The 12,499-nt window shown below is 53.9% G+C and overlaps 1 protein-coding gene across 2 annotated transcripts in view; it reads right to left on the reverse strand.

Moving 5' to 3' along the window:
* Positions 1–12,499, reverse strand: part of VPS13D (vacuolar protein sorting 13 homolog D) — a 372,238-nt gene that overhangs the window by 99,450 nt on the left and 260,289 nt on the right. For both annotated transcript variants that reach the window (XM_069948224.1, XM_069948223.1), the window contains 4 exons: positions 11,185–11,364; positions 10,111–10,221; positions 9,884–10,033; positions 837–986 (listed from right to left, as the gene is read on the reverse strand). In XM_069948224.1, coding sequence (XP_069804325.1) covers positions 837–986; positions 9,884–10,033; positions 10,111–10,221; positions 11,185–11,364 — 591 coding nt within the window. The remainder of the gene's footprint in view (positions 1–836; positions 987–9,883; positions 10,034–10,110; positions 10,222–11,184; positions 11,365–12,499) is intronic.

Here is a 12,499-nt window from a genome sequence, read left to right on the forward strand (position 1 = left end):
TACAGGTCGGGTACTGGTGGGGGAGGCAGCGGGCGCACCTTATACAGGTCGGGTACTGGTGGGGGAGGCAGCGGGCGCTCCTTATACAGGTCGGGTACTGGTGGGGGAGGCAGCGGGCGCTCCTTATACAGGTCGGGTACTGGTGGGGGAGGCAGCGGGCGCACCTTATACAGGTCGGGTACTGGTGGGAGGGGCAGCGGGCGCTCCTTATACAGGTCGGGTACTGGTGGGGGAGGCAGCGGGCGCTCCTTATACAGGTCGGGTACTGGTGGGGGAGGCAGCGGGCGCTCCTTATACAGGTCGGGTACTGGTGGGGGAGGCAGCGGGCGCTCCTTATACAGGTCGGGTACTGGTGGGGGAGGCAGCGGGCGCTCCTTATACAGGTCGGGTACTGGTGGGGGAGGCAGCGGGCGCTCCTTATACAGGTCGGGTACTGGTGGGGGAGGCAGCGGGCGCACCTTATACAGGTCGGGTACTGGTGGGGGAGGCAGCGGGCGCACCTTATACAGGTCGGGGACTGGTGGGGGAGGCAGCGGGCGCTCCTTATACAGGTCGGGTACTGGTGGGGGAGGCAGCGGGCGCTCCTTATACAGGTCGGGTACTGGTGAGGGAGGCAGCGGGCGCTCCTTATACAGGTCGGGTACTGGTGGGGGAGGCAGCGGGCGCTCCTTATACAGGTCGGGTACTGGTGGGGGAGGCAGCGGGCGCACCTTGTACAGGTCGGGTACTGGTGGGGGAGGCAGCGGGCGCACCTTGTACAGGTCGGGTACTGGTGGGGGAGGCAGCGGGCGCTCCTTATACAGGTCGGGTACTGGTGGGGGAGGCAGCGGGCGCACCTTGTACAGGTCGGTCAGGGCATTCTTGCTGGGCACTTTCATCGCATTGATCTGTATGGCAGGCCCGGACTCCATCTCTTCCGCTTCAATGCTCTTGGGGGTCACAAAGGCCATGGCTGGGTGAGTGGTGCCGATCAGCTGATTATCAACCTGGGGGAAGAAAGAAGAATACAGGAGGTGTTACAGGACTCATACATGGCAGTACAACCCTACTGGTCCCATAGATGGCGCTATAAACCATCTAACCAAAATGGAGGCTGTAACCAAAGGATTCTGCTAATAATTTACCTGTAACCCTGATAAAATATCCCGCCCATTCCTCTGCTGTACGCCACGCCGACCTGGTGTCCTCTAACCACAGAGATCCAACCTCCACATCCAGGAGCGGCACTTAGAGTTTGGCCCGGCTGTACCACTCTCCAGGGACCGGGGGGGGGGGGGGGGGGCGTTAGTTAGAGTTTGGCCTGGCTGTACTACTCTCCAGGGAGCGGGGCCGTTAGTTAGAGTTTGGCCCGGCTGTACTACTCACCAGGGCCCCACTGGTCAGCCCAGGGGTACTTTACCCATCTGGACCTTATGCCCACTCCACTACCTGAGGAACCACAAGTCCCAGCAGCACTAGTGGTTCGTTTCCTCGTGGCCCAACCCAGTTACTGACTTCACACTATGATGAGGATCCCAAGTCCTGATGTGTTTTTAGCCCCCATGGGAGGTTGAATGCGGTGTTCATCATCTCCCTTCTGTCCGCAGAGGCCTCGGCATGGCCAATCCCAATCTGGAAGCATGACGCCCTGAAACCAGGAGCCTTCAGGTATTTCTGGGAAACTTCTGGATGGGCAGGGTTCAGAGACCATGGGCCAGTACACCATCTAGTTCCATAGGAATAAGGACGAGCTGGCTGGTTGTGACCGCCCATCAACGGACAATGAACTGATGACCTTGGTGACATGCATCGACAAGCGATTCCGGGAACACTTCAGGAAGGTCACAGACCTGCCTGGCTCCATCCTTCCCAACGTCCCTGCATCTCCCGACCTCTTCCAGCTCAGAGAGGTGCAACTAGACCAGGGCTTACCATAACAGAAGCGCCAACGGCCTGTGTCTATTGTGAAGGCAAGAGTCCCAAGCTCTGCACCCGTCCACTGAAGCCGGAAAATTCCACCATCTAGGACTAGTAGGAAAGATGGTCCTAGATGGAGAAAGTCTCTGCAAAGCTTTCTACACCAGTCACATTGTCACACGCTGCTGATGCCCGCTTTGCCACCTCAGCCTTTGTGGACTTGGGCTCAGCTGGAACTTTTATCCAACAGGGCCCAGCCCTCAACGGTTTTTTCCCATGATCCGCCTGGACAAACCTCTGCAAGTGGCCTCTATCAATGGCCTAGCCCTCCCGAAGCCAGTGCTCTACATAACAGTGCCCCTTAAACTGCAAATGGGGCAGCTGCACACGGAGGAGATCCCTTTTATGTCCTGATGAGCCAACCAAAACTGCCACCCCAATAGACGCTCTACCCAGACACACATAACCAAAAGGAGGTGAGACGCTGCCACCACTCCGCCATATAAATGCCACATTGACCTGCTGCCAGGAACCTCCATGCTCTGCCCTGTCTCTCTCCCTGGGAAGCAGGTGATGTTGGAGTACATCAAGGAGAATCTGGAGAGCGACTTGGAACTCCTCCCGCCTTGCCTGGATTCTTCCTGATGCAGAAGGAGGACGTTTCCCTTTGTCCCTGCATCGATTGCCTTGGACTAAACAAGATGACATTGAAGAACAAGTACTATTTGTTGATTTTTTTTTAAATCCTTGACTGGATCCATGGTGCTAAAACCTTCACTAAGCTGGACTTGTGGGGCATACAATGTGACCAGATCCATGGTGCTAAAACCTTCACTAAGCTGGACTTGTGGAGCATACAATGTGACCGGATCCATGGTGCTAAAACCTTCACTAAGCTGGACTTGTGGGGCATACAATGTGACCGGATCCATGGTGCTAATCCTTTACTAAGCTGGACTTGTGGGGCATATAATGTGACCAGATCCATGGTGCTAATCCTTCACTAAACTGGACTTGTGGAGCATACAATGTGACCGGATCCGTGGTGCTAATCCTTTACTAAGCTGGACTTGTGGAGCATACAATGTGACCGATCCATGGTGCTAATCCTTCACTAAGCTGGACTTGTGGAGCATACGATGTGACCGGATCCATGGTGCTAATCCTTTACTAAGCTGGACTTGTGGAGCATACAATGTGACCGATCCATGGTGCTAAAACCTTCACTAAGCTGGACTTGTGGGGCATATAATGTGACCGGATCCATGGTGCTAATCCTTCACTAAGCTGGACTTGTGGGGCATACAATGTGACCGGATCCATGGTGCTAAAACCTTCACTAAGCTGGACTTGTGGGGCATACAATGTGACCGGATCCATGGTGCTAATCCTTCACTAAACTGGACTTGTGGGGCATATAATGTGACTAGATCTATGGTGCTAAAACCTTCACTAAGCTGGACTTGTGGGGCATATAATGTGACCGGATCCATGGTGCTAATCCTTCACTAAGCTGGACTTGTGGAGCATACAATGTGACTAGATCTATGGTGCTAATCCTTCACTAAGCTGGACTTGTGGGGCATACAATGTGACCAGATCCATGGTGCTAATCCTTCACTAAACTGGACTTGTGGAGCATACAATGTGACCGGATCCATGGTGCTAATCCTTCACTAAGCTGGACTTGTGGGGCATACAATGTGACCGGATCCATGGTGCTAAAACCTTCACTAAGCTGGACTTGTGGGGCATACAATGTGACCGATCCATGGTGCTAATCCTTCACTAAGCTGGACTTGTGGGGCATACAATGTGACCGGATCCGTGGTGCTAAAACCTTCACTAAGCTGGACTTGTGGGGCATACAATGTGACCGGATCCGTGGTGCTAAAACCTTTACTAAGCTGGACTTGTGGGGCATACAATGTGACCAGATCCATGGTGCTAATCCTTCACTAAACTGGACTTGTGGAGCATACAATGTGACCGGATCCATGGTGCTAATCCTTCACTAAGCTGGACTTGTGGAGCATACAATGTGACCGGATCCATGGTGCTAATCCTTCACTAAGCTGGACTTGTGGGGCATACAATGTGACCGGATCCATGGTGCTAATCCTTCACTAAGCTGGACTTGTGGGGCATATAATGTGACCGGATCCATGGTGCTAATCCTTTACTAAGCTGGACTTGTGGGGCATACAATGTGACCGGATCCGTGGTGCTAAAACCTTCACTAAGCTGGACTTGTGGGGCATACAATGTGACCGGATCCATGGTGCTAATCCTTCACTAAACTGGACTTGTGGAGCATACAATGTGACTGGATCCGTGGTGCTAAAACCTTCACTAAGCTGGATTTGTGGAGCATACAATGTGACTAGATCTATGGTGCTAATTCTTCACTAAGCTGGACTTGTGGGGCATATAATGTGACCGGATCCATGGTGCTAATCCTTCACTAAGCTGGACTTGTGGGGCATACAATGTAACCGGATCCATGGTGCTAAAACCTTCACTAAGCTGGACTTGTGGAGCATACAATGTGACCGGATCCATGGTGCTAATCCTTCACTAAGCTGGACTTGTGGGGCATACGATGTGACCGGATCCATGGTGCTAATCCTTTACTAAGCTGGACTTGTGGAGCATACAATGTGACCGGATCCATGGTGCTAATCCTTCACTAAGCTGGACTTGTGGAGCATACAATGTGACCGGATCCATGGTGCTAATCCTTCACTAAGCTGGACTTGTGGGGCATATAATGTGACTAGATCCATGGTGCTAATCCTTAACTAAGCTGGACTTGTGGGGCATATAATGTGACCGTATCCATGGTGCTAAAACCTTCACTAAGCTGGACTTGTGGGGCATACAATGTGACCGGATCCGTGGTGCTAAAACCTTCACTAAGCTGGACTTGTGGGGCATATAATGTGACCGGATCCATGGTGCTAATCCTTTACTAAGCTGGACTTGTGGAGCATACAATGTGACCGATCCATGGTGCTAATCCTTCACTAAGCTGGACTTGTGGAGCATATAATGTGACCAGATCTATGGTGCTAATCCTTCACTAAGCTGGACTTGTGGGGCATACAATGTGACCGGATCCATGGTGCTAAAACCTTCACTAAGCTGGACTTGTGGAGCATACAATGTGACCGGATCCATGGTGCTAATCCTTCACTAAGCTGGACTTGTGGGGCATACAATGTGACCAGATCCATGGTGCTAATCCTTCACTAAGCTGGACTTGTGGGGCATACAATGTGACCAGATCCATGGTGCTAATCCTTCACTAAGCTGGACTTGTGGGGCATACAATGTGACCAGATCCATGGTGCTAATCCTTCACTAAGCTGGACTTGTGGGGCATACAATGTGACCAGATCCATGGTGCTAATCCTTCACTAAGCTGGACTTGTGGGGCATACAATGTGACCAGATCCATGGTGCTAATCCTTCACTAAGCTGGACTTGTGGGGCATACAATGTGACCGGATCCATGGTGCTAATCCTTCACTAAGCTGGACTTGTGGGGCATACAATGTGACCGGATCCATGGTGCTAATCCTTCACTAAGCTGGACTTGTGGGGCATATAATGTGACTAGATCCATGGTGCTAATCCTTAACTAAGCTGGACTTGTGGGGCATATAATGTGACCGTATCCATGGTGCTAAAACCTTCACTAAGCTGGACTTGTGGGGCATACAATGTGACCGGATCCGTGGTGCTAAAACCTTCACTAAGCTGGACTTGTGGGGCATATAATGTGACCGGATCCATGGTGCTAATCCTTTACTAAGCTGGACTTGTGGAGCATACAATGTGACCGATCCATGGTGCTAATCCTTCACTAAGCTGGACTTGTGGAGCATATAATGTGACCAGATCTATGGTGCTAATCCTTCACTAAGCTGGACTTGTGGGGCATACAATGTGACCAGATCCATGGTGCTAAAACCTTCACTAAGCTGGACTTGTGGGGCATACAATGTGACCAGATCCATGGTGCTAAAACCTTCACTAAGCTGGACTTGTGGGGCATACAATGTGACCAGATCCATGGTGCTAATCCTTCACTAAGCTGGACTTGTGGAGCATACAATGTGACCGGATCCATGGTGCTAATCCTTCACTAAGCTGGACTTGTGGGGCATACAATGTGACCAGATCCATGGTGCTAATCCTTCACTAAGCTGGACTTGTGGGGCATACAATGTGACCAGATCCATGGTGCTAATCCTTCACTAAGCTGGACTTGTGGGGCATACAATGTGACCAGATCCATGGTGCTAATCCTTCACTAAGCTGGACTTGTGGGGCATATAATGTGACCGGATCCATGGTGCTAATCCTTCACTAAGCTGGACTTGTGGGGCATATAATGTGACCGTATCCATGGTGCTAAAACCTTCACTAAGCTGGACTTGTGGGGCATACAATGTGACCGGATCCGTGGTGCTAAAACCTTCACTAAGCTGGACTTGTGGAGCATACAATGTGACCAGATCCATGGTGCTAATCCTTCACTAAGCTGGACTTGTGGGGCATACAATGTGACCAGATCCATGGTGCTAATCCTTCACTAAGCTGGACTTGTGGGGCATACAATGTGACCAGATCCATGGTGCTAATCCTTCACTAAGCTGGACTTGTGGGGCATACAATGTGACCGGCATCCGTGAGGGGGAGGAGTGTAAGACCACTTTCAGAATCCCTTGTTACCCTTTGGCCGTCGTTACTTCGATATCACCTCGCATCGGAGAAATGTCCATCGGGTCTTGCGGCGGCTGAGGGAGAACAGGCTCTAGGTCAAGCTCAAGAAGGGCATCTTTAGTGCGAGCTCAATGTCATTTCTGGGCCTCACAGTGGTGGATTCAGGGGCCTAGATGGAGCCAGAGCTTCTCCCCCCCCGAACCTATTTCTGCCCTGAAAGGGCTGGACGGCTGAGGCACGGACTTCCCAGCAGGAGGCGCCGCCATTCTTCATCATCCCAGGGCAGCTCTTCTTGGAGGGTCCGTCCCTCGCCTGGTACACCTACTGCCCAATGTCCGTTAATCTGTCAGATGGGGGGGGCTCCTTTTCGCCTTCTTTCCAGTGTGCAGATAAAGCCCAATGACTGACCTGGTGCTGCTGTGCCATCTCGGCCAGTGATTGGCTGAGGGGCCTGTCACTCCAGAGACCGTCTCTGAAGTACCGGCGATGGCTGCGGGAGCGTGGATTGAATCAGCTGATGAGCGATAATCTGCAGAATCAGCCTGACAGGGCAGATTATTGCTCCATGTGGCTGGTCACTCTGAAGTCCATCACTAGACAGCTTAGCACTATTAGTGGCCGACCATTGACAAGGCAGTTTGGGACTGTGTGTCTGCGGGTACCAGCTGTGTCCAGAACACGGTCCCTCAAAACAGACAATCTAGGTCCGGGTTCTGGGGGGCACAGACTAGGTCCGGGTTCTGGGGGGCACAGTCTAGGTCAGGGTTCTGGGGGGCACAGACTAGGTCCGGGTTCTGGGGGGCACAGTCTAAGTCTGGGTTCTGGGGGGCACAGTCTAGGTCCGGGTTCTGAGGGGCACAGTCTAGGTCCGGGTTCTGGGGGGCACAGTCTAGGTCCGGGTTCTGGGGGGCACAGTCTAGGTCCGGGTTCTGGGGGGCACAGTCTAAGTCTGGGTTCTGGGGGGCACAGACTAGGTCCGGGTTCTGGGGGGCACAGTCTAGGTCCGGGTTCTGGGGGGCACAGTCTAGGTCCGGGTTCTGGGGGGCACAGTCTAAGTCCGGGTTCTGGGGCGCACAGTCTAGGTCCGGGTTCTGGGGGGCACAGTCTAGGTCCGGGTTCTGGGGGCACAGTCTAGGTCCGGGTTCTGGGGGGCACAGTCTAAGTCCGGGTTCTGGGGGGCACAGACTAGGTCCGGGTTCTGGGGGGCACAGTCTAAGTCCGGGTTCTGGGGGGCACAGTCTAAGTCCGGGTTCTGGGGGGCACAGTCTAAGTCCGGGTTCTGGGGGGCACAGTCTAAGTCCGGGTTCTGGGGGGCACAGTCTAAGTCCGGGTTCTGGGGGGCACAGTCTAGGTCCGGGTTCTGGGGGGCACAGTCTAGGTCCGGGTTCTGGGGGGCACAGTCTAGGTCCGGGTTCTGGGGGGCACAGTCTAGGTCCGGGTTCTGGGGGGCACAGTCTAGGTCCGGGTTCTGGGGGGCACAGACTAGATCCGGGTTCTGGGGGGCACAGTCTAGGTCCGGGTTCTGGTATTACTCCTTTGGTTACCACCCTCACAGCGACATGAAGCAGACTCTGCACAGCTCCCTGCTACCATTGTGTTTCTACACCCTTAGTGGTCCGCCTTCCAGCACTGACAGCCTCAGCAGCTGCGATAGCCTGCAGAGGGGTATGTGCTGCAGCAGTGACAGCCTCAGCAGCTGCGATAGCCTGCAGAGGGGTATGTGCTGCAGCAGTGACAGCCTCAGCAGCTGCGATAGCCTGCAGAGGGGTATGTGCTGCAGCAGTGACAGCCTCAGCAGCTGCGATAGCCTGCAGAGGGGTATGTGCTGCAGCAGTGACAGCCTCAGCAGCTGTTGACTATGATACCGTCTTAGCAGGATAGTCAGTGCAGTACCCCGGATGATGCCCCGGCCTGCTGACTATGATACCGTCTTAGCAGGATAGTCAGTGCAGTACCCCGGATGATGCCCCGGCCTGCTGACTATGATACCGTCTTAGCAGGATAGTCAGTGCAGTACCCCGGATGATGCCCCGGCCTGCTGACTATGATACCCATTTTAGCAGGATAGTCAGTGCAGTACCCCGGATGATGCCCCGGCCTGCTGACTATGATACCGTCTTAGCAGGATAGTCAGTGCAGTACCCCGGATGATAACCCAGCCTGCTGACTATGATACCGTCTTAGCAGGATAGTCAGTGCAGTACCCCGGATGATAACCCAGCCTGCTGACTATGATACCGTCTTAGCAGGATAGTCAGTGCAGTACCCCGGATGATGCCCCGGCCTGCTGACTATGATACCCATTTTAGCAGGATAGTCAGTGCAGTACCCCGGATGATAACCCAGCCTGCTGACTATGATACCGTCTTAGCAGGATAGTCAGTGCAGTACCCCGGATGATGACCCGGCCTGCTGACTATAACAACGTCTTAACAGGATAGTCAGTGCAGTACCCCGGATGATGACCCAGCCTGCTATTATACCGTCTTAGCAGTTTAGTCAGTGCAGTACCCCGGATGATGACCCGGCCTGCTGACTATGATACCGTCTTAGCAGGATAGTCAGTGCAGTACCCCGGATGATGACCCGGCCTGCTGACTATGATACCGTCTTAGCAGGATAGTCAGTGCAGTACCCCGGATGATGACCCGGCCTGCTGACTATGATACCGTCTTAGCAGGATAGTCAGTGCAGTACCCCGGATGATGACCCGGCCTGCTGACTATGATACCGTCTTAGCAGGATAGTCAGTGCAGTACCCCGGATGATGACCCAGCCTGCTATTATACCGTCTTAGCAGGATAGTCAGTGCAGTACTTAGGATAATAGCCTGGCCTGCTGACTATGATACAGTCTTAGCAGGATAGTCAGTGCAGTACCCTGGATATGGACCCAGTGCAGTACCCCAGATGATGATTGCTCAGTATACGGCGATATGGGAGGCTCAGTATACGGGGATGTGGGAGGCTCAGTATACGGGGATGTGGGAGGCTCAGTATACGGGGATGTGGGAGGGAGGCTCAGTATACGGGGATATGGGAGGCACAGTATACGGGGATGTTGGAGGCTCAGTATACGGGGATGTTGGAGGCTCAGTATACGGGGATGTTGGAGGCTCAGTATACGGGGATATGAGAGGCTCAGTATACGGGGATATGGGAGGCTCAGTATACGGGGATATGAGAGGCTCAGTATACGGGGATATGGGAGGCTCAGTATACGGGGATGTTGGAGGCACAGTATACAGGATATGTACCTGGACGTTCTGGATCTGCAGCTCTAGCACCTGACCGGACGCCTGGTGCATGTACTGGATATTAATGCCCTGGAAACTGGCAAACACCAGCTCCTCCGGTAGTTTATTATTCAGCGAGATCCCGATCCCGTCCTGGAGTCTGATCGTTACCTGGAAAAGAGACATCCGCCTGGTTATGACTGCACATCCCGCAAAGATGGCGGCAGCGCCCCGAGCCGCACACTGACCTCCAGCTCCTGCTCAACCTCCGGACACTTGAATTTTCTCATCTCTATTTGTCCGAGGTCGTCAATCTCACTGGAAAGACGCTCAGCTCTGCGCTGCTGGAAGTCTGTAACCTGCAAGGAGAGAGGCCCGGCCGGGGCCAAGGACTGTCACTATCTACAGGTAATGCCTCTTGTTACATCTCATCAGATGCCGGGGGTCACACACTATAGATACAGGACAGTCACTATCTGCAGGTAATGCCTCTTGTTACATCTCATCAGATGCCGGGGGTCACACACTATAGATACAGGACAGTCACTATCTGCAGGTAATGCCTCTTGTTACATCTCATCAGATGCCGGGGGTCACACACTATAGATGCAGGACAGTCACTATCTACAGGTAATGCCTCTTGTTACATCTCATCAGATGCCGGGGGTCACACACTATAGATACAGGACAGTCACTATCTGCAGGTAATGCCTCTTGTTACATCTCATCAGATGCCGGGGGTCACACGCTATAGATGCAGGACAGTCACTATCTGTAGGTAATGCCTCTTGTTACATCTCATCAGATGCTGGGGGTCACACACTATAGATGCAGGACAGTCACTATCTACAGGTAATGCCTCTTGTTACATCTCATCAGATGCCGGGGGTCACACACTATAGATGCAGGACAGTCACTATCTACAGGTAATGCCTCTTGTTACATCTCATCAGATGCCGGGGGTCACACGCTATAGATGCAGGACAGTCACTATCTGTAGGTAATGCCTCTTGTTACATCTTATCGGATGCCGGGGGTCACACACTATAGATACAGGATAGTCACTATCTACAGGTAATGCCTCATTGTTACCTCTCATTAGGCGCCCGAGGGGGGCGGTGTCACACACTATAGATGCAGGACAGTCACTATCTGTAGGTGATGCCTCTTGTTAACTCTCATTAGATGCTGGGGGTCACACGCTATAGATGCAGGACAGTCACTATCTGTAGGTGATGCCTCACCTCTGCTGACTGTATATTAGTCACCTGCTCGGTGGACATCGCCCCCCGCATGTTGCCGGCTATCCGCTAGCACGCTACCTGCAGGACTCTGGTGGGCCCATCTGGGATCACCCGGGCGGACAGCACTCCAGATCCGGGCCTCATCTTCTGGTTGATGAATTGCTGCTCTCTGGGGACACGTCCCATATGTTCCAGCGAGGCATCAGGGCCGAGCACAACGTCCGCTCCGTCGTATAACCCACTGACTCCAGTTCTTGCCTGAAATAAACACTGAGGTGAGGGGCGGTGACCTGAGCAAGAATGGGGGCTCCACATCCGGGACCTGACTGACCCCAGGACCCCCCCCAGGACGGGGGTGGGCATTGGAGGTGGCCGCCAAACCAAAAACAGCTGACTAGGCCGTTGTTAACAGTTTCCATAACTCCTCGTAATTTTACAGAGGTGTAAACAGGATAGCCCCCCAACTACCCCTCTATTACCCCGCCCCCCAACTACCCCCTCATTATCCCGCCCCCAACTACCCCTCTATTACCCCGCCCCCCAACTACCCCCTCATTATCCCGCCCCCCAACTACCCCTCTATTACCCCGCCCCCCAACTACCCCCTCATTATCCCGCCCCCCAACTACCCCTCTATTACCCCGCCCCCCAACTACCCCCTCATTATCCCGCCCCCCAACTACCTCTCTATTACCTCGCCCCCCAACTACCCCTCTATTACCCCGCCCCCCAACTACCCCCTCATTATCCCGCCCCCCAACTACCCCTCTATTACCCCGCCCCCCAACTACCCCTCTATTACCTCGCCCCCCAACTACCCCTCTATTACCTCGCCCCCCAACTACCCCTCTATTACCCCGCCCCCCAACTACCCCCTCATTATCCCGCCCCCCAACTACCCCTCTATTACCTCGCCCCCCAACTACCCCTCTATTACCTCGCCCCCCAACTACCCCTCTATTACCTCGCCCCCCAACTACCCCTCTATTACCCCGCCCCCCAACTACCCCCTCATTATCCCGCCCCCCAACCGGCCCCCTCATTACCCCGCCCTCCAACTGGCCCCCTCTATTACCCCGCCCACCAACTACCCCCTCTATTACCCCGCCCCCAAATAACCCCCTCATTACCCCGCCCCCAGCTCCCCACCTATTACCTCGCCCTCCAACTGCCCCCTCTATTACCCCGCCCACCAACTACCCCCTCTATTACCCCGCCCACCAACTACCCCCTCTATTACCTCGCCCCCCAACTACCCCCTCTATTACCCCGCCCCCCAACTACCCCCTCAATACCCCACCCCAGCTCCCCCCCTATAACCTCGCCCTCCAACTGCCCCCTCTATTACCCCGCCCACCAACTACCCCCTCTATTACCCCGCCCACCAACTACC

This window comes from Dendropsophus ebraccatus, chromosome 12 (assembly GCF_027789765.1).
Source record: "Dendropsophus ebraccatus isolate aDenEbr1 chromosome 12, aDenEbr1.pat, whole genome shotgun sequence".
Lineage (NCBI taxonomy): Eukaryota > Metazoa > Chordata > Amphibia > Anura > Hylidae > Dendropsophus > Dendropsophus ebraccatus.